This window comes from Poromitra crassiceps, assembly GCF_964638095.1.
Source record: "Poromitra crassiceps genome assembly, chromosome: 2".
NCBI lineage: Eukaryota > Metazoa > Chordata > Actinopteri > Beryciformes > Melamphaidae > Poromitra > Poromitra crassiceps.
Window position 1 is genome coordinate 104284171 of NC_139624.1, and position 22464 is coordinate 104306634.

Sequence of the window (22464 nt, forward strand, 5' to 3'; positions counted from 1 at the left end):
GAACGATGAGTGTTTGATATCACCTTTCCAGAAAGGCCGGGCGCTCTGGCAGAAGGGGGCGGGAGCAGAACTCTGGGCGCCGTCGATCAGCGAGGACAGGCCCCGCCTGTCGGGGAAGGAGAGCAGGCTCCAGCATGGAGCCAGGCGAGGGAGCGGAGGCCTGGAGGCGCGGGGGCCGTGAAGGCTGGGAGGACGGCGGGGGGAGGGGGGCTGGAGGAGGACCAGGAAGGCGACGGGGGGAGGGGAGGTGGAGGAGGACCCATGGAGCCCAGTAGGGCGGACGCACCGGCGCGGGGACACCGACAGGGGGGGAGGGGGCAGGGCCAGGGGAGAGGAGGAGAGGGGCGGCACCAGAGGCAGCGGGGACGAGGAGCGTGAGCCGGGCTGCGAGAAGGCGTGGTCTCTCGGCGGGATCTAAGATCAGATAAGATAAGATCAACTTTATTGTCCCCCCGATGGGTAAATTTGTCCCTGGGACATCAATCACGAGCAGTAATAGAAATAAGTGTGGTACGTAACCAGCAGAGACTACAGTGTTACACTAAGACACAGTGGTGGGATGCCATCCAGATGAGAGGATAATATATACATCATTGCACACATGCCCTCTTGATATTGCCCATGCCGTAATGATATTGGGGCAAGCCCTATAAGAGAAAAGATGATAACATATGTCGACCTTGTAAGAAGAAATTACCCACAAATTCCAAAAAACAAGAATGCAATAATGAATAATACACTAAGACACAGTGGTGGGATTTCATACCCCAAGAAGAGAGGATATTGAACATGCCCCTACAGACTGTATGTCTCATAGGCCCTATGAGACATTACAGTCTGTCATTTACGTCATTAGAAGAAAAAAAGAAACCACCTGAGGGGGCGTGGTGTCTTCTTCCGTGTCGCCCAGGGAGATGGAGCTGGAGCGGGGCGGTTGAGGGCGCGGCGGGCGGGGCCGGCAACACCTGCTTGGAGGGACGCAGCGGCGGGGACGGGGCTGCGGGACAGGGGCGGGACGGGGACTGCGGGGAGGGAGCACCGGCCGGGTCATCAAAGGAGGAGGAGAAGCAGGAGGTGGAGGAGGGAGTGGGCAGGTAGATCTGTCTGTGGGGGCCTTGGGGGGGCAGGGAGAGCGGGAGGGGGGAGGAGGGCAAGGAGCGGCCTGCCGCCATGGGAACCTGCAGCTTCACCATCACCTGGTCAAGACAGAGAAAGAGAGAAACATCGACACTAGTCTCACGTGGTCAGACCCAATGCCCTTACGTCACAGCACGCTTCCAGCGACAGAGGGTCTGAATCACAAGTCAGCATTTCCGTTTTGCAATCAGAAATCCTGTGGCGAAATCTGATTGGCTGGGCTGTTACGGAAGTCCGGCTCTCTCTGCGGGCATTGGTGCATCGTTCAAAATGTACCGCCCCCATGAGTTGCGTCACACGTCCGTGGTTGGTTAATTCATGTCTGTCACACATTTTGTTTTGGTCTTAGGGTGTGATCCTCCCTGAACCACTTTTCAAGAGTAGTGCACCTGGCTACTGCCAGACTACATCGAAACAGAATGAAATGTGTGTGCTTGTGTGCTGTATTGTGTATAGTATACAATGGACTGAAAAGTTTGTGTTTGCCTCTACTGTGTATTGATTATTTAACCTTTATTTAACCAGATAAAAACAAATGAGATATGAGATCTCTTTTACAAATGTGACCTGGCCAAGAAGGCAGCAAAGTTGCATGACAAGTTATACACGTATAAGATGTAAAAACAAGGCCAGGTCGACACCTGGCATAGGGGCGTTGCATGGTATCGTCACCCATGTATACCCATGAGGTCCTTGACAATCCCCAGCTTTAGCTGTGGTGGGGCATTCCTGTCCGTGTTGGAACTTAACTTTTGCATAGATATCTCGATACTCGATACTTAAACGATACCACGGCAAAAAGCGAAAACAAAAGGGAAAGGCGTGTAATAATGGATGACAGAAGAACATGGAAGTTAAAATTAATGTTTTGAGTCTTCATCATAATTTATGTGGTGTTCAAAGATAGCTGGGGAAGGCTGCCTCAACTGAGTTGGTGCTGATTCTGCTGGCATCTCATTTGACTAAATAGAAAATGAGGAAATGTGTTCAGTAGAGCGCAGAATAGAATAATTTCTGTTCAGTCTACTTTAGTATAATCCTGAGTTTGAGTGCCATCATTAAGTGCCAGATTTACAGTTAATGTCATGTATGTTTATTATTTTTCACAATAAAATGTACAGTAGGCCTATGTGGTATGTGGTGTCACGTGTTTTCTTGTTTGTTCATACATGTAGGTGAGTTTTTGACAATTAGTACAACATTAATCATGGATTATTCTAAATAAATAAATAATTGTCAGTGTTATTAAAGCTTTTACATGGTAATATGCAGTAATCTGATGTCCCTTATACTTAGTGTATGTGATTTCTTTAACACGTTCACTGCCATTGGCGAGTTGACTCGTCAAAAAAAAATCCAACGGTTGACTGCCATTGACGAGTCAAGTCGTCAAAAAAAAAGAAAAAAAAATTGACGGTGGGACGTGGATCAACGCCCCCCACGTCTCCTATAAAAATATGGGAGCCACCGAACGTGTACAACCCATTCCACCGACCCACTAAGTGGCGACAGTGCTCTCCAGACTAGAAAAAGCAGAGCCAAAACTGCAGGGGAACGCGCGAGGAAACCATTCTCATACTGTAAAATGGATTGGCGAAAACGCTTTCGCTTTTGCGCATTATCGCGCTGGGAGCTGGCGGTGGGGGATTGCAAATTTGCATAATAGATTATGCGTGCAACACACTTTGAAACACCGGCAGAAAGCCCACAATCGCACGCAGCTTCATTCCAGCTGAGCTCACAACCGAAACGACTCATGCAGACTCGCCCAAAGAGCAGCCGCCAGCAGCCAGGCAGCACAGACAGGCAGAGCCTCGCTTGTACCGCTGCAGCCACGGAGAGAGGAGAACACACACGGAGGGAGGAGTTTGAAGGAGAGGGGGGTTTCCTGCTGCTATGGAGGAAATTACTGTTCAAAACTATTGTTTAGATGTCTGACGTCTTACGCCAAAAATAAATGGTTAAAGTGACTGTTCTATCGAATTTCACAAAAAGCCATTTATCTCAGCATAAATTTTCAGACGCTGAAACCATGCTGTATTCTACTGCTAATGCCTACATAACTACTAACTCTACAAACTAACTCTTTTAGACAGAGAAAGCACACATTCTATTAGTTCTTTTGAGATAATTTGTGTTCACAAAATCTTAGCAGAAAAGAATCCTCGGCTCTTGAAAGATGAGCCAGAATCCTCAAAAAAAAACCTTGGCAGAACCTACCTACAGTATTGAAAAAACGGCTGGCAGTGAATGTGTTAACAGTTAACGTTATACAGTTTGATTGATTGATTGATTGATTGATTGATTGATTGATTTATTCGATGAATGAAACAGGTAGAGCACATCATACACAGAAATATAAATGCCACTCATACATCACCATCAAGGATAAAAACACAATAAAGTCCGAGGACTTGTTTCCATTGTGGTCCTTGGTCTCGGACAGACAACTCAGACCAACATAAAAACAGGCATAACAACAAAGAAACATAAAACTACTTCAAACATATAGACTATTAAAAAAAACATTTAAGATGTTAAAAACAGTTTTACCAAAAGCAATATAAAAGACATTTGTAACAAGACCCAATCCCGAAAATAAAAAACACATTAAAAGGCTAAAAAACAAAAATAAAAAACCAATCTGTCTAAAATAAATAAAATAACTTTAAACTGGCTATAAATTAACAATACTCAAAATATTTACATTTATGTTCCAGAACCAGTCATGAACCAGTTTTTGAGAGAAATTTTGAAACTGCTCAATGTGTCAATCAGCTTCAGGCTGTCCGGAAGGCTGTTCCATAGCAGCCCGGCTGAGTATTTGAAAGAGTTTTTGTTCATACAGCTCTTAAATTTAGTGGGGACAACGTTGTGGGAGCTCCCTCTGGTGGAGTAGTTATGGACATCGCTTACCTTGATGAAATAATTTTGGAGATATTTAGGGACCAAGTTATGCAAGATCTTATGTACCAGGCACAGCTTAATTTGATTCACTCTTTCCTCCACTCTGAGCCACCTGAGGCTGGAAAAGTGGCCAGGCAGGAGGTGGGTTCTGGGATGGAGAGAGTGTAACAGCCGTACTACCGTAGTTTGTTTTGTGATATTTGAAGCTTGTTTTTGAGGGCCTTGCAACCTCATATCACTCTTAAACACCGTTATGACTCAATAGCCTACCTCCTTGGCAGAGGTTAGGTGCTCATGAGCGCATTGCCTTTAATTGCCTCATCAAACGACGCTGAAAAAAAGTTTGCTTCTCACAAAATAAATCACACTCACTTAACTTGACGTTATCACATTCGCTAAACTGTCACACTTTGTACTAGTCGGATGGAGAGATGCTTTGGCAAGTCAAGTAGACGTGTTGTCTCCCTTTTGCCTGTGTAAACATCATTTTACAGACGGACAGCTTTGTCAGACAGGCCAGCAGCACCCGCTGCAGCAGCACCCGGCACATAATTTACAGGCAAAATCCGTAGAGATTCAACACATTAACGTTGCTTCCCATGGTCATAAAAAGTCGCCAGATTTGTCGCTAGTCGCCTTTGAGAAATAAAGTCACCACGTGGGTCTGAAAAGTAGCTAAATATATTGACAAAGTCGCCAAGTTGGCAACACTGCATGAGGACTGGAGAGTGGAGTGTCAATGAGACAGGGGAGGGTGGACTTGGCACGCCCACAGGGAGTTGAAACAGACGGAGCAAAGCTGCAGCACACAGACTCCGGTGGAGAAACAGACGGTGGCACATGGATGCAACGCAACCCATGTCATTTTTAAAAGTACCGGTACTAAATTAATGTGGTATAGTATCCTTTTTAACGTCAGGGTATCGCGGTACTGTTGTACCAGGGCGGCGCCCTGGCGCCCTCTAGTGGCCGGCCGCCACTGAGATGTGACCGTGTGTGGAGTCGTGCAGTGGAGTCGTGCATTTTGTGCCGGCGACAGGGTCAAGTATAGAGGGCCCCCCGGCCCTAAAAAGAAAACTAATAAAAACTATGCAAATAGAGCAAGAGGTAACATACAAAAGGAGTACAGTTGTATGTCATGCAAAGATTAAAAATGCAAACATGGCCTTCTGCAACTTTGAGGTTGCAGAAGGCATGACACTCAAGTAAACACAATTTAAAACTGACATAACGCAACAATCACAAGGCGAAACACTGACATGCCTCAAAGACACTTCAGAACAACACAAAAAGAGCAAAGCAAAAAGAACTTGACAGTAATGTTACATACAGTACATACATACATTGCGGTAGGAGCAGTATGAGTGTGTATTCATTCACTGCTGCGGTCAGATCAGTTGTTTTGTTTATAACGTGCTGCCATGGTGAGTAAGGGTGGAGCTTACGAGGTTACGCGGATGTGGAAGCCTTGAAGAAGTGTTTCCGGGGTTAGGGTGTTCTCTCGGGAGTCTCTCTCAGTCTCAGACGCTCGCTCGCTGGACGCTGAAATGGGGTGGTGATTGGTGAAGCCGCATGTCATGGACAATGAACTATGGATACATTTCCCCCTTTCCTGATGGACTTTGTCAGGAGTCTGGTGAAGTACGAGAACGGGCTGGCCAAGGAGGAGCAGACGGGTGGACGCTGATGCTAGCGTGGATACATTAGCAATTAAGCTACACTCCAACTCACCAAGCTTTTGCAAGCCTTTCTTTCTTAAAGGAGAATTTCGGTTTTTTTTAACCTGGAGCCCTCTCCTCACATTAATTATTATCTGACGACTCACCCAGTGTTCTCCGCAGCATTTTTGTCCGTCTTAGGCGTTGTTTTGAGATCAATAGTGTGCAAGCCAGTCCTAGAATGGAGCTCCGTGGGGGCCACGTGGCAGCGTGCTTTTCATCCATGTAAATAGACAGTTTTATTCCCGTTTTCGACCCATATCGTCATAATCTGATCCCTAAAGAACCAGACTGCTAAAGACCAGACTGACAGGAGGAAATGGGATCCGGGAAGAATAGAGGGGGAATGGAGAATGGAGAATGGAGAATGGAGGGGCTCGCCCCCGGGAGAGCCCGGGGGAGAATGGATCAGATTATGACGATATGGGTCGAAAACGGGAATAAAACTGTCTATTTACATGGATGAAAAGCACACTGCCACGTGGCCCCCACGGAGCTCCATTCTAGGACTGGCTTGCACACTATTGATCTCAAAACAATGCCTAAGATGGACAAAAACGCTGCGGAGAACACTGGGTGAGTCGTCAGATAATAATTAATGTGAAGAGAGGGCTCCAGGTTCAGAAAAACCAAAATTCTCCTTTAACTCAAATGTTCATAGCAGCTGAGGCCGCTGGAGGCCCATAGACAAACGAGTTATTCACAAACACGATGCCCAGGGCTTGTGGTGCTGTGACAATCACCATGTGCATTCATCCCAGTCCCAACAGAGACAGAAATCTCATGTGAATGCCTGTATGCTAAATGCATTCATGTGTGCGCATTTTGTTCTCTACCTCTCTCTGTAGCTCTTGGAAGAGGTCGGCTGATTGGGACTCGCTCCTGCCCTCTACTGAGACCGAGATGTCAGCCAATCCCCTGTTGATGGAACGCACCTCTAGGTCCTCTGATTGGTCCTCAAGCTCCGTAGCAACCTCGTCATAAGCTGGGAGTGGGAGGGGCCAGTCCAAGATGGAGGGAGTGTCCTGAGAGGGAGAGAGACAGAGTGACATGACACAGAGGACAGGTTAACTCTTATGGTACAGCATACAGCAGTATAATGGAGTATAAGCGACAAAAGCAATGATTTTGGAGTTCAATTTTGATCTGCCTGGCAAGATTATTAAACACCAAAGACAAAATAATTTACATATATTCAAAGATATATACCACCACCGTACTTGTTGTTTCCAATGCCAATTCATGTATACTCAAAAATACAATGCATCAAGCTTGTAATTCATCATAAAGTGCAGCAGAATTCGAATTACAAGAAAGCATTTGAAGCGTAGTTTCAAAGTCTTAGAACAGGGCAGGCTCTTACCAAAGACTGTAACGAAGGCATTCGAATGTTATCGTCTGAAAAAGTTACGGGCCAGTGTGGCAGGTGACCCTGATTGATTAACAAAATAAATCTCTGTGTTGCATCTCATCCACTGGGAAAAGTGCATGAGACTGGTGATCATCATTATTGCATGCACAAAAGAATCCCTTTGCTTGAAAAAGGGCCAGATGGCAGAAGGGAGCTGGGGGCTGGAGGTGTGAGCACTGTGAAAGCCCAAAGTAAGCCCCGCTGAAGCCTGAGCAATCGATAAGCACTGCTTCACCACATTACGCCCGCCTGGAGTGCAGCCATGGAGAAGAGGCTATTCAGAAGGTTTCCGGGCCAGAGCCTAGGCCAGCGCCTGCCTGCAGAGAGGCTGTGCCCTTCACTCACTGCTGTTCTGTGGTGTTACGCGGTCCGCAAAGCACTCAAACCCTTCGCGGCATCATGCTCTTTTGACACTCACGCGGCTTCCAAGCGAGTTTCATTTAGGGCTGGGTGATATGGACAAATAAATACCTCTTTCCATATTTTACGACAATATTGTAGGGATGACTATTGGTGCTTTCACAAAATACTTACCGGTACACAATGAGATTAAAAATCATCAGTAATGTGGATAACGACTACGTTGGTAAAGGCAAATAATAGAACAGAACAGTCTGGTAAGTTCAGACAATTACATCACTTTACTGTAGCCTGTTAAAATCAGGAAAAGACAACACTTGTGCCATATTATTACGATATCCAAAGCTAAGACGATATCTAGTCTCATATCACGATGTCGATATAATATCGATATATTGTCCAGCCCTAGTTCAAATGATAGTTCAATTATAGGAAAAGATAGACCAGTGATGTCATTCATGCACAAGTGACATCACTGGTCCACAACTTTACTCAAATCAACTCTCAATAACTGTCAAACTAAACATGGCTGCAAAACGGTTTACAGTTTTGGGATATGTGTGAGATTATGTGCAAAATGTTTTTTGGTGGAGTGTCCCTTTAAGGGTAGGTGCCCACCTATACAGTAGATAGTTAAATTAATAGTTGATGAGAATTGTCTAACTTATGGTGTAGCAATGTTTTTAAACGTCACAACACTGTGCCACAATGTATCATCCTAGACCTAGAGGGATGATAAGTTTTTGGCAAAATTGGACTAATGTAGCTGTTATGGCCTTATGGGCAAAGTAAAAAAATGTGGTCTTTTAATTGATGGTGTGATTCGCCAGACCACAGTGGCAAAATTCATCATCCTGCTAAGTTTCGTCACAATTGGATCAGTGGTGTCTGAGATATTACTTTTAATTAAAAATGTTTGACCTTTAATCATAGTGTCTGCACTCTGCATTAGGCCAATGGTTCAGAATACATGCTACAGCATGCGCTGGGACGCGTCATCAGTGATGTTGACTGGGGTCGTGGGGTGTTTCGGGTCTGACAACATCATACACCCTCGCCCAGTAGACCCAGCCGAGGCCGATTACGACCCCGACCCACGTCCCAGAACAGCCGCTCACGGATCAGCCTTCCTACTCTGTCTGCAACGTTGCCCGTGGAAGGGTTGATCATGCCCAATCCGCTGCAATAGAGTTTAGTGCTACACCGCAGTATTGAGAGACCTTCGGTGCATGGAGGTCTAAGGCCCTGTGGGGTGATTCCAGGCCGGGCACCTCCTTCGTCTCACCAGAACCTCCCGCGGAAAAAGGCAATCCTACCATGCCGTACCATGGGCAGGGAGGATGCCTCAAGGAGGCCTGTGCGCTGCACGTCATTCGCCTGCGCCAAGCACCTCGCTCTAGCCTGAAGGACCCCAGGCCGCGCCGATGTTTACGCAGATTTTCAGGAGGCTGATCCGTAGCGTTTGTGGATTTCTCCCTCACGAGAGAGCCAGGATGGGGTGCTAATCCCATCCGTACCGGATGCCGTCTCTCCGACCGTCAACTGTCTCTCCAGCTTGTCACCAAACTATACTTGGTTGTCACCTAGTCTATTCCTAAGTGTCACTGGCCAGGGGGAGCCAGGATTGTAGGTCCAATCAGTGTAATAAAAGTTTAATTGCCAGAACACGGCGACAGATTGCATCCTCCTCCAAGTTTAGTCAAAACCAGAACGAGACCCTGCCCCCATTCTTACAGTGTTTATATGGGAGCCATAGCAAAAAATGCACACAAGAGAATGTCTCAACAAAGCCCTCCCACTGCTGTCTTACTGTACCTGCAGCGTGTCCTGCTGTGTCTCGGTGAGTGGCGAGGGCGTGGCCGAGCTGAAGCTGTCGTCGGTGAAGTCGATGAGTGACACCTCGCTCCTGGCCGAGCGCACGCCCGGCCCCTCCCAGGGGCGGAGCTTGAGGCCCAGGGACACGCCCAGCCTCTTCAGCCCTGACGCAGCGCTGCAGTCGTCGTCGACGTCGTCGTAGTCATCCATCACGGAGTCGTAGAATGGCTCTAGATACGAACACACGCACAGTACATACAAGAGTCAGGTAGTAACGGCAGATGCATTGGAAGTTCAGACAACAGAGAAAGAGAGTTAGCCTGGTAAAAACTGCCTGATAATGTGACCTCACATTCTGTTCCGCTCTACGCGTCAGTCTGGACTTCTAGCTGCACACAGCGATTTCAGTGGGTGGGAGTACAGTACTTGCCTTGACAGACAACTCCTTCAGCCAATCAGCATCGCCAAATCCAATCCAAATCCACTCAGAAGAACGTCGAAAACATATTTTTCGCTGAGAAACTCCGCTGGGGCATACTCCTGTTCTTGTTTAATTGTTGCTATTGAGTCTATTTCTGCAATAATTGCACTTATGACTGCGTTTACTAACGTTAACGTTACCGCTCATTGCTTGGGGAGACGCCATTCCTGTTTTGACGTCCCTGATTGGCCGGTTACGTTGTCAACTACGATGCAAGTTCCGTGCACTTTGTAATTTCTGGATATCGCTGAGGGTGGGCAGAAGTCCAGAGCGATCGGTAAAACGAAACAGAATGTGGGGTCACGTGATCAAGCTGTTTTGTACCAGGCTAAGAGAGGGAGATAGAAGACAGAGAAACATACTCTTCAGCAGAACAGCAGGCTGCGGCGGACGAGGGGGAGGTTGCTCTGATAGACCGAGAGGAGAGAGAACTTCAGTGATATTACATTGACATTTTACAATATAGGCATATTTAGCTTGCACTCAAATACTGATTCACAATGACTTAGAGATGGGACGATATGTTTATCTCACGATACAATTCGATACACGATATGGGGTTCACCATTTGATACAGCCACGATACGATCATGTCATGAATAAAAGTTCAATGACAACAGTCCGATTGTGCAATAATGATGTTTATTTCTGGGCCATAAATCTTTCAAAATTGTGATGGTCAAGCCGCCTCCTTTGCGATTACTGCAGCAGAATAAAATGGAGCTAATATCGTGATTCATTTTCCTGTCCCCGTCACATGTTTGCATTGCGATAGATTGAATTTGGATATATTGTCCCATCTCTACAATAACTGCAAAGTAGAGCAAAATAAAGTGACAGCAAAATAAGCTCAGTTTCCTACATCAGCAGCATTCCAAACAGGTAAAAGGAAAAGGTACATTGACAGACGGAAAAGAAAAAGAAATTCATGACGTGGTTCTTGAGTTTGTGTGTTTCAGTGTGTGGGCAAACGTACTCTTGGCACGGTTGGGGAGTTTGGTCGGCCTGGCTACGCTGGGGTCTGCTCCAAGAATATCAGGCGGGTCCATGGGGTTCCCCAAATACAGACTAGGGGGAGAAGAGAAGAAGTGGACTAATGCCGATAGCAATACATGTATGTTTGTATAAAGAATATGCTTAGATGAAGGCTACAAGGAACAGAGGAGTATTTGTTACAGTCATTGAATATTTGTTACTGACACACACCTTGCTATCAGTTGCCGTTAAATTCGGCGATCTACTAACTCAAGTGTATTCAAATTGCACTGCTTATGAGCAGCTGAATGGCTGAAAGGTCAATCTCAATTGAGACAGATGTACTGTAGTTCATTGCTGCACTCTAGTGGTGAATGATGGCAAAAGCAGCCCTATAACAGAGACAATAGATGGACTTAGATGAAGATCACCTGCTGTCAGATTATAATTCTCCACTGCATTATTATGGAGATGTGGTGAGATGTATGAATATATACTTTCATGATGAATAGATAATGTTATGATCCTGCTCAGGCTGTAACTGCAGTATGGCACTCTTGTAATGACTTCCTGCTTTCCAGCTAACAAAAGGGATTAGCTCTCAGTAGAGAAAGGAGGCTTGTGGTGGGGGCTGGACCATGGTACCATGTTAGACTTTTGTTTTTGTGAATAAATCATTGTTACAACTTTGAATACTAGTAGTAGATTGAAGTTATTTAAGGGTAAGTCATTTTCTCACTACAGATAGCACCACATTTCTTGTCAAGACCCACCCTATTCTGCCTCTGAACCCTAAACATTGACCTCTGCTCAGGCCTAAACCACCAAACCAATCATCACTCCTCATGCCTAAACCCAACCACCTCATGCCTATACCCAACCCAATCAGAGGCAGAGTACAGTATATCTCAAGGAGTACAACATTAACACAGCCAGAGTAAGCGACTCTCTTTGCTGATAGTGGCAGCTGGAAAAAACGTATTGTTGTTTGTCGTATTGTTTATCTACAACAACAAAAAGGCAGAATAGTGTGAGCGCACATCTAAGGAGCTGTGAATCAAACCTTACACACCTACTGTTTGTTGGCGTTGTACGAGGGTGTGCTCACCTGTCTATGCGGTCAGCATGGCCCCAGCTGCGGTGTGGGTCGGTGTCCCCGTGTCCGGTGTGGATGAAGGAGTGTTTGAGCGGCCTGCTGATGTCGTGGGCCGACAGGCCGGCCACTGACGTCACCACGTGACGCGGGAACTGACCCACTCGCAGCGTGCGCCGGTTCTGCCCGCGCCACCAGTAGTGCTCCGCCCTGAAAACACAATGTAAAATGGTAAAATGGTAAATGGCCTGCATTTATATAGCGCTTTTATCCAAAGCGCTTTACAATCAGTAGATATTCTACATTCACCCATTCATACACCAATGGCGGCAGGCTGCCACGCAGGGTGCCCAAGGACACAACAACAGCAGCTGGGAGGGAGCGGGGATCGAACCGCCAACCCTTGCGTCATTGGCCAACCCGCTCTACCTCCTGAGCTAAAGCCGCCCCAATGTAGACGTAACACAGACGCATACTATCACAATACCCACACAGATGGAAAGATAAGCATATCATATTCTGCTCACAACCCAGTAACTACCGACCATTGTGTGCTGTTAGTAGAGGCAAACACTGGTTATTTAATTGGTTTTGTATAATATAATCGAAGAGTCCCTTTCTCTATATTTTGATATATAGCATAACATCATGTAACCCCCCCATCAAACTAGTACAAATGTGAGTCAACATCGTGAACATCGTGACTCCCATGAGTGCATTAAAACATCGCCTATGTTACATGACTACACTAAATTACAGTGGAAATTATATCTTGTTAGCTGTCTGGCTCTTGCCTTTGGGAGGCGTACACACATGCGCCGCGGACGCATGCGCGAGCACACACACACACACACACACACACACACACACACACACACAGACACACACACACACACACACACACACACACACACACACACACACACACACACACACACACACACACACACACACACACACACACACACACACACACACACACACACACACACACACACACACACACACACACACACACACAGAGATGACTACAGATGTTTGTTTGTCCCAGCTCCAGAAACCACAGCATTTCTATAATGAGTAAGTAACAAGACAGTGATTACAGTAATTTTCCACAATGCGAGGAATCCTATGTCAACAAAAGATGCATTTGTTGTCTTGTAGGAATGACCTTCTGTGCCAGCACACACACACACACACACACACACACACACACACACACACACACACACACACACACACACACTGACCTTCCCTCGATGATGGTGATGATGTCACTCATGTTAATCTGCAGTTTGTCTTCATCCTCGAAGTCCTGCAGCGCTCTCATCTCTGTAGGCATGGTCTGACAAGACAGAAGACACACTCACAGCATGAGCAAAGCACTGTGAGTCCCATGAACGACCACCTTCATCAGTTAGCATGAGACTGAAGACAGAGATACTGACAGACGCACACCTCATGTCATCATCTATATAATCAAGTTGACGTTGTCTGTGTGCATGCGTCTGTCTGTGTGCACCATGCATGTGTACTGTATATTGAATGCACTCCCACACCATACCTGCCAACATTAGGCTGTGAAAATGAGCGAGATTTTCTGGGGTATCGGCAAATGTTTTGAACCGTGCTCATGATGAGCTGTACCCATTTGTTTTGTTTAATATGTAACGTTTCGTTAGCAGGGTTTTTACGCTTTTAATTTGAAGGCGGAAGAAAGAAATGGTACGTGTGTGAAGTGTGGGATGTTTGACACTGGTCTGTCGGCAGCAAAAACAAGTGCTTAGCGCTACAGTCCCTGTTTGGATGCAGGAGGGGCTGCACTGTGTGAAGCACTTAGACCTGTCTGGATTAAGTAACGTTAGAGAAAACAGCCATCAGAAACAGTCGCGAGATCACTTTTGAGAAATAAAGTCGGCAGGCAAGATATGAATGAAGTGTATGCTGCGAGCCACCAAATAAGGCTTGGCGAGCCGCATGCGCCTCCCGAGTCGCGCAATGCGTAAGGGCTAATGTACACCGCCTCCGGAACAGATGCGGTACGGCTCCGGTATGGCTGCGAACAGACACACACTCATGTAATCTGTCAGACGTATGCAGGATCCGACAAAAATAGAACAGGTGCATAATTTTTCCGTACCGCATGTATTGCACATCAATTAACATCCGGCAGTTTTACCGAATCCGCAATGCAGCGTAACACATCTGGTGTACATTGCCTGTAAAACTGCTCTAGGCTGTCAAAAATAGTTCAGTGTCACCCTAAAGGTGTCTTGCCAGGTGGGCGTGGTCAATGGAAACATGCACCAGTGCGATCTGTCGCGTGCATCTGAAACGACTTATTTTTCAGTCACCTACATTCAAACCTACTTGGTTAGCAAGGTGATAGGCAGCTTCCTTGCGTTTCAGACACAGACAATGATTCTTATTTTCAGGGGATTATACACTAATTAAAACCTACTCATGATGAATATTATATTCCATTTCTGCCAAGTCCATTCTGCGAGACGCCACTAAATTCTACACACTGGACTTTTAACTTGTAAAGTTACTCAACTGACCTACACCCACACACCACATCACATTCCAACTTTTTCTCGCCTGGTTCACAAATGGAGTTGTTACAGTATTTGCACAAACCAAATGAAGCACCATGATGGAGCTGGATGTGGTTGCTAGGAGATGTGTGATACCACTACAAAACCTTTCTTCCCTGTAGTTTGAAGTGAATGAAGCGTGCTACCTCCAGCAGGAAGTCTCTGAGGGCGATGAAGGTGGGTCTGTCCTCTGGCTTGGGGCTCCAGCACTGCAGCATGACGTTGTAGACATCCTGAGGACAGTCGTCTGGTTTACACAGCCGCTCCGCCTCCGCGTCCACCTTCTGGAGGATCTGCAAACACACATACACATTACACACACACACACACACACACACACATGCTGTACAATGATCATGAAGTTAATTATTGACAGGTGCATTTTTCAAATCCCGAGATGCTGCAATTGTATGAATGAGTGGTTTAAGGGGTTGTGTGTGTGTGTGTGTGTGTGTGTGTGTGTGCGCGCGCGTGTGTGTGTGTGTGTGTGTGTGTGTGTGTGTGTGTGTGTGACTGTGTGTGTGTGTGTGTGTGTGTGTGTGTGTGTGTGTGTGTGTGACTGTGTGTGTGTGTGTGTGTGTGTGTGTGTGTGTGTGTGTGTGTGTGTGTGTGTGTGTGTGTGTGTGTGTGTGTGTGTGTGTGTGTTTGAAGAAGGCCGTTAGGCTGAAACGTTTGTGTCTGTACCTGGTGAAACTGGAATAAACACAAAGAAAGGACATTTTGTGTGCTGGCTCTCCTTCTCCTTCATGTGTGTGTGTGTACCTGGCTCCCGTTGAGGCCCAGCCACGGCTCCTGTCCGTGTGTGAACATCTCCCACAGGGTGACTCCAAACATCCAGGTGTCAGACGCATGAGAGAAGGTGCGAGTTTTCAGAGACTCTGGAGCACACCTAGAGAGAGAGAGAGAGAGAGAGAGAGAGAGAGAGAGAGAGATAGTACAGAAACAGAATCAAAGGAAGAAAGTTGGATCGATTCGTTTTTACTTTAAATGAAAACTTACTTGTTACTTTAAATCGTTCTTTTTTGTGAAAGTTGAAAAGAGTGTATATATACACACACACACACACACACACACACACACACACACACACACACACACACACACACACACACACATTAACTGTGGGGTAATGCCAAAATACTAGTAACAAGTCACTTCTGTTAAAGGAACTAATTATGTTTAAAGCCAGATAAGTAACAAAGCAAAAAGAAAACACGTAAACAAATTATTTTTAAAAGTATCTTTCCCCAACACTTCTAAGTCCGGGGAGTCCAATTTAGTGCTAATCCACCAATACCAATAAGTGATACCTTATAGCTAACAGGTACTGTATGAATCTTTCAATTTATTATCATCATTTAAAAGGATTGGACAGGGCAAATGATGAATTGTTCTGTTGCGGGAATGTGACCTTTCACTTACGGGACGGTCTCTTCTCACCACTAGACTGAGAACCCCCCCTCACCATGCGAAGGGGATCTTGTGGCTCTCTTCCATGACGTAGTGGTCGGTGTGTGTAGGCAGCGCCCGCATCAGGCCGAAGTCTCCGATCTTCACTGTCTCATTGGTGGACAGCAGAACGTTTCGGGCTGCCAGGTCTCTGTGGAGGAACCGCCGCTGCTCCAGGTAGGCCATACCGCATGCCACCTGCACACACACATTCACGCACGCATGCACGCATGCACACACGCGCACACACACATGCACACACGCGCACACAGACATGCACGCACGCATGCACACGCACGCACGCGCGCGCGCGCGCGCGCGCGCGCGCGCACGCACACACACACACGTCCACACACACATGTCCACATGCACGCACATGCGCACACGCACACACGCGCATGCACACACACACACACACACACAAAATAATGGAAAATACACAGTAAATTACTAAGAGTACATGTAGAGAGGAGTCATAATGGAAAGATGGGAAACAGAGAGAGATGATAACATGCATAATCTCCAAAACAAGATATTCACCATTATAAAATAAAATATATATATATAATATATAATAAAATATAAAATGATTCTACCTATCCAGTTCATGAAACCTTTGCATTTGCTGTTCTTAACACCCGGTGTCTGGTGTGATGCATTTTAGGTGTATGGGTTGTTTGGAATAAACAGAAGAAGAACAGGGCATCACAGTCCCGCCCACGCTGTGTGACTGACAGGTGGAGCGCTTAGTAAAGATGTGAAATCAAAGGAGAAGCTGTGGCTGGTGGGTGTTGGACTGACCTGGACAGCGTATCCACACAGAGAGGAGATCAGGATGTGTCCCTGACGCTTCCTCAGACGATCCAGCAGAGAGCCCAGAGGAGCGAGCTCCGTCACCTGCACGCACCCACGCACACACACACAAAGATAAAGCCATGTCCAGCAGAGAGCCCAGAGGAGCGAGCTCCGTCACCTGCACGCACACACACACACACACACACACAAAGATAAAGCCATGTCCATAATATAGGAAGGAAGCTACAATGAGCGTGATAGCCTCACTAACCTGAGACCTATTGCTCTGACGTGCCACATTATGAAGTGTTTTGAAAGGGTTGTGCTGGGCCACCTCAGGGATCAGGTGGCACCTTATTTAGATCCCTGGCAATTTGCATACAGGAAGAGTGTAGGAGTTGACGATGCGCTGATTTTTATGTTGCATCGTATTTATAGCCACCTTGAATCATCTGCCAAGGAAATGTTAGGGAAATGTTCTTTGATTTTTCGAGCACCTTTAACACTATTCAGCCACATATTTTAGCAAACAAACTGATTCAATATAAATTGCATAATTCAACCATCGCCTGGTGCATGAAATATCCTGTGCCTCGACCTCAGTTTGTTAGGCTGGATGATATCGTATCAGATATTATCTGGACAAAAACTGGAGCCCCTCAGGGAACAGTTTTAGCTCCTTTTTTCTTTATACTACGGACTGCAGACATAGTGAGGCCATGTGTCATATGCAGACATTTTCTGATGATACTGCTCTTATTGGTCTCATCAACAAAGGTGACGACCGGGCCTATAAAAAGGAGATTGATTAATTTGTTCTTTGGTGTTTTTTACTGCTCAATGTTGAAAAGACCAAAGAGCTAGTTATTGATTTTGGGAGGAAGAAGGCGGAAGTCTCCCCTGTCATTATTAATGGGCAGGAGGTAGAAATAGTTCAGTCCTACAAGTATCTCGGTGTCCACCTGGACAGTAAGCTGGACTGGAAGAAGAACACAGATTCTGTGTTCAAGAAGGCCCAGTCTGGACTTTTCCACTTGAGGAAGCTTAGATCATTAACATCAGCAGGTCACTTCTTCATGTGTTCTACCAAGGTATCCTAGCTAGTGTCCTTTTTTATGCTGTGCTCTGCTGGGTTGGCAGCATCACTGTCATCGACAAAAATAGGATAAACAAAATGATTAAAAAGGCTGGCTCAGTGATTGGCCTTCCCCCTGATTCCTTGGAGATCACTATAGCCAAGAGAACAAGGAGAAAACTGAACTCTATTCTTTCTTTTGAAGGTTCATTCTTTGTATAATGTATTTGATGCTCTTCGTTTAGTGATAGACTTTTGATGCCTCTGTGCTCTACTGAGCGATTTAGAAGATCCTTTGTTCCTGCTGCTGTAAATTATTTAATGAACACTGCTAGCTCTGCATTGTGGGGCTCTCTTTTTGCTTGTGTTATGTAACTCGTATTGTGCCAGGGCCGCTGGAAGTCACTTTAACTCATTGAGTGCCACGGACGTCGATCGACGTCAAAGTAAATAGTGACGTAGAGTGCCACGGACGTCGATCGACGTCAAATGCGTTTTTTGACGGTGGGACGTGGATCAAAGCCTCCTGGATCTCCTGTACAAATATTGTAGCTTTTGGAGGTGTATAACCTATTTCACAGACCCATTAGGTGGCGACAGTGTTCTCCAGATTAGAGGAAGGTCCGGAAAACTGCAGGAAAAACCCCCGTGATCAAAGAGAAACCGCTCATGCTGCAGCCAGAGCCATATAGATGGCTCTGACTGCAGCTTGGCTGCAGCTGATGTTGGCTGCCAACAACAGTCAATCCGCGCACACAACTGAGCTCCTCTGCCTCTGTCTGTCTGTCTGCATAGTTTCTTCACACGATTAGCCGCCAGAAAGGCAGCACCCGACGCCGAAGGGCCAAACCTTTCCATGCAGTCCGGTTTGCCATTTCCTTGTCGCGCTGGGAGCCGGCGCAAAAAAACGGAGGCTCCGAAAATAGACTGGGTGCGTGTGGGGAGGAGTTTGCAGCTGAGGGGGGGAGAGGGGGGTGGGGCACGCATGCACCACACAACTACACCACGTCACTACATCAGAAAATATTATCTTCAGACTCAGAATGTGCTTGAAATGCTGCATTTCACAAAAGGCGGAATAACTCAGCTTCTAATTTGAAAAGTGTCTTTTTGCTCAAAACAGCCTATCTTCTCCGGCTCATAACTAAAGAACGGAAAATGCTTATGCTTATCTGGCAAAAGGACTCATTACTAAAGGCTTGCAACCAATTAAATTAGGCATAGTTTGGTTGCTTAGAAATTGACATATGTCCGTTTGCAAGATGTGCGTCTATATTTCTCATTCTCTCCCCACCTCCTCCCTCCCCCTGCTCTCTTCTCCCCCACACCCTTCCCCTCTCCTGCTCTCTCCTCTTGCTCCTTCCCCACCTCCTATACCCTCCAACATCTCCCATTCCCTCCCCACACCATCACTCTCTCACATTCCCCCTGCTCTTCCCCCTTCTCCTGCTCTCTCCTCTGCTCTCTCTTCATTTCTATATTTTCTATATTATCCATTGTTCAAATGTTATCTTTATTCTGTATATTCTTGTTACTGTGTGTCAGCTAGAATTAGCTAGACATACTTTCTGTGAAGCCCTCTGAGACATGCTTGTGAATTAGGGCTATATAAATAAACTTGACTTGATTTGACTTGAAAATGGGATCAATAAACTTTTTTTTGTAGATGATAGAAGAGAGTCTCATCGTTCTTTGTGCGTGTTCGGTGTTTACATAGTAATATCACACAATATTCTGTGGGCCTCGAGAAATCACTGAAAACGCTCTGAAACTCTGGCACTGGGAGCGTCCGTTCTCCAAAAGTGGCTGGCACTCAATGAGTTAAGCAGCGGGTGCTGGGAGGAAGGGACTCTTACATTTTTTTGCCATATTTAGAGGAATATCTCATTTTAAATTAACATTAGGATTATACTGTTGTGATGTAATTATTCAGTATTTTCTCCTTTTCTCACTCATTCAGAGCAAAGAGGGAGATATATAGCATGATGATAATGCTCTATATCTCCCTATTTGCTCTGAATACACCAGTTAACATGACACAGACTTAACATGATAGAAATATTATCAGCAAACTTAACTAGACTAATTATTCTGATCTGAATGGCAATGATTATATCAAGAAACATTGACTCCTCTCTCTTTGCTGTATAGTGGGAGGTGCATTTTTGAGTAGGCTATTAAAATAGCATGTCAAGTTCACATTTCTTTATTGCCAGATTAAACAATTCGTATTGGTTGTTGGTTGGTTCAACACAAATGTGCGCGCATGCACGCTTCTTCTTCTTCTCTAGCCTACAAGCACGTAACTTCCTTGATTGTTATTGTTGATAATTCTATTTAAATAGGCTACATTTTCAGCATATCAATAATGAAATCATTTCCCGAAACATTCCCAAACAAGAAAGGAACATACTGCACTGCAAAATATTTTTAATTACATTTGTAAAAAATAAAAGCAAAATAAAAAAATAAAAATAATAATCATCTCGCCACTACTTCCCGCGGCCCTGTATTGTGCTGTATGTTACTGTTTCCTGTTTGTGTATCTGTACTCGCTCTGGTGGCAAACCATGTTCCCCTCTGGGATTAAGAATAAACACCATACCATACCATACCAAGCTAAGAGTAAGCTAAAAGTGTGTATTGGTATGTAGTTGACTTAATGTAGGTGTGCGCTAGGGCTGAACAATTAATCGACATCTATCTATCTATCTATCTATCTATCTATCTATCTATCTATCTATCTATCTATCTATCTATCTATTATCTATCCATCTATCTATCTATCTATCTATCTATCTATTATCTATCCATCTATCTATCTATCTATCTATCTATCTATCTATCTATCTATCTACAGTATCTAACTATTATCTATAAAAGGGAGTAATTGGGCAATGTTTGTTTCTCTATTTACATTTTTTGTCCCACTGATGATGTCATAGGCATTGTGACATCATCAGTGATGGGTACGTCGTGTGGAAATTCATACTGTATGTGGATCTATCGTGTTCCTATGATAGAGATATTATTAAGCTCACTACGATCACCAGGTGCTGGCCCAGCTGACGGAGCTGAAGGAGGGCGACAGGCAGCTAGCTGGAGGTGCTCTATGACAAGCTTTATGAGAACTTTGTGGAGGAGCTGGATGCTATAGACACCGGCATTTCACAGTATGACGGGGAGGCCCGCTACACTGTCTCTAGCACACTGAGCTCACGTGTCGGCCACCTGAACCCATGGTCGAACAGCAAGAGTCAGGACACTGAGGATGGTTTCAAGAAGGCTGTGGTGATGGTTGGGGAGGAGTTCATGGACCGTCTGAACTACTACCGGAACTGCTGGTTGCCAGTTGGTGGTGGTGGTGGAGGGGGCTGTTCAGAAGAGGCATGAGGTGGACCCCAGCGGGGAGGTGCTGGTGTTATCCCAGGGTGGCTGTCCCTGGAAGGAGCATCTGTTCACTCTGTGGAGACGGAGCTTGAGGTGAAGACGCCCATCAAGTTTGTGCTTTACCCGGACCAGGATGGAAAGTGGCGGGTCCAGTGTGTCCCCGCCGCGCTCAACACCTTCCAGAACAGGCTGTCTCTGCTGGAGGCGTGGCGCGGCATTCGTGACGAAGTGCTGTCGCAGCTCAGCGGGATTAAAGGATGCATCTTCGTCCATGGCGGAGACTTTATTGGCAGGAACCAGACCCAGGAAGGAGCCCTGGAGATGACCCACAGGACACTGGCGGCCGCCACCCAGCACCCTGCAAACGGCAGCAGTTGACCGGCCAACTGGTAGTACGGATCAAATTCTTACTTGTTTGCTACAGTAGCTTGTGGCGTGTTCTTCTTTGTTCTGCCTTGCCAGAGATGGATGGTATGCAAATAGCAGCCAAATTAACCATGCTGCACTTGTGTCCCACATGCCTGATGTTATGATGTTGACTTTTTATTGTTATTGTTGTTATTTATTGTTCCTCTTTATACTCAAGTTAATTCTGCCTGTACGTACATTAAAATGTGTATGTGTTGTGCGATTCATTTGTAATAAAAGACTATTTCGATCATAAAAAAATAATTAACTTGAGTATAAAGAGGAACAATAACACGAGTCTATTTATCTATCTATCTATCTATCTATCTATCTAGTATCTTATATCTATAAAAGGGAGCAAGTGGGTAATGTTTGTCTGTCTGTTTAAAGTTTTGTCCCACTAATGATGTCACAATGTATATGACATCATCAGTGATGTCATCAGTGGCATCATTATTGACCTAAATCATCTTACGACATCACTGATGATGTCATAGGCATTGTGACATCATCAGTGAGTCCCACTGATGATGTCACAATGTCTATGATATCATCAGTGATGTCATCAGTGACATCATTATTGACAAAAATCATCTTATAACATCACTGATGATGTCATAGGCACTGATGATGTCATAGGCAGTGTGACATCATCAGTGATGTCATATGCATTGTGACATCATTAGTGACAGTGATGTCATCAGTGATGCGAAGTTGAAGTTCAAGGTTAGCGGGCGAGCCTAGGGTTTCGGCCCCGCTGTCAGGTGAAAAGAAGCGGCTGGTGACTGCACATGTATCGGAGGAAGCATTTGCTACAGTTGTTACTCATCACACCGTAATAGTTTTAATTTCA

At 45.6% G+C, this 22464-nt stretch overlaps 1 protein-coding gene and 1 pseudogene across 2 annotated transcripts in view; one reads left to right on the top strand and one right to left on the bottom strand.

Annotated features, from left to right (window-relative positions):
* Positions 1–19: 19 nt before the first annotated feature.
* tnk2a (tyrosine kinase, non-receptor, 2a) overlaps positions 20–22464 on the bottom strand; it is a gene marked incomplete at both ends in the record, with an annotated part of 29462 nt that continues 7017 nt past the window's right edge. Inside the window, 14 exon segments of the mRNA XM_083654457.1 lie at positions 20–52; positions 55–414; positions 875–928; positions 930–1196; positions 6599–6787; positions 9349–9578; positions 10192–10236; positions 10806–10897; positions 11913–12107; positions 13148–13242; positions 14641–14787; positions 15257–15383; positions 15960–16141; positions 16745–16840. Coding sequence (XP_083510583.1) covers positions 20–52; positions 55–414; positions 875–928; positions 930–1196; positions 6599–6787; positions 9349–9578; positions 10192–10236; positions 10806–10897; positions 11913–12107; positions 13148–13242; positions 14641–14787; positions 15257–15383; positions 15960–16141; positions 16745–16840 — 2112 coding nt within the window.
* On the top strand, positions 17040–21581 carry LOC310791476 (MYG1 exonuclease pseudogene; annotated as a pseudogene). Its single transcript has 2 exons — positions 17040–17084; positions 20867–21581. The product of its transcript is annotated as an MYG1 exonuclease pseudogene (transcript).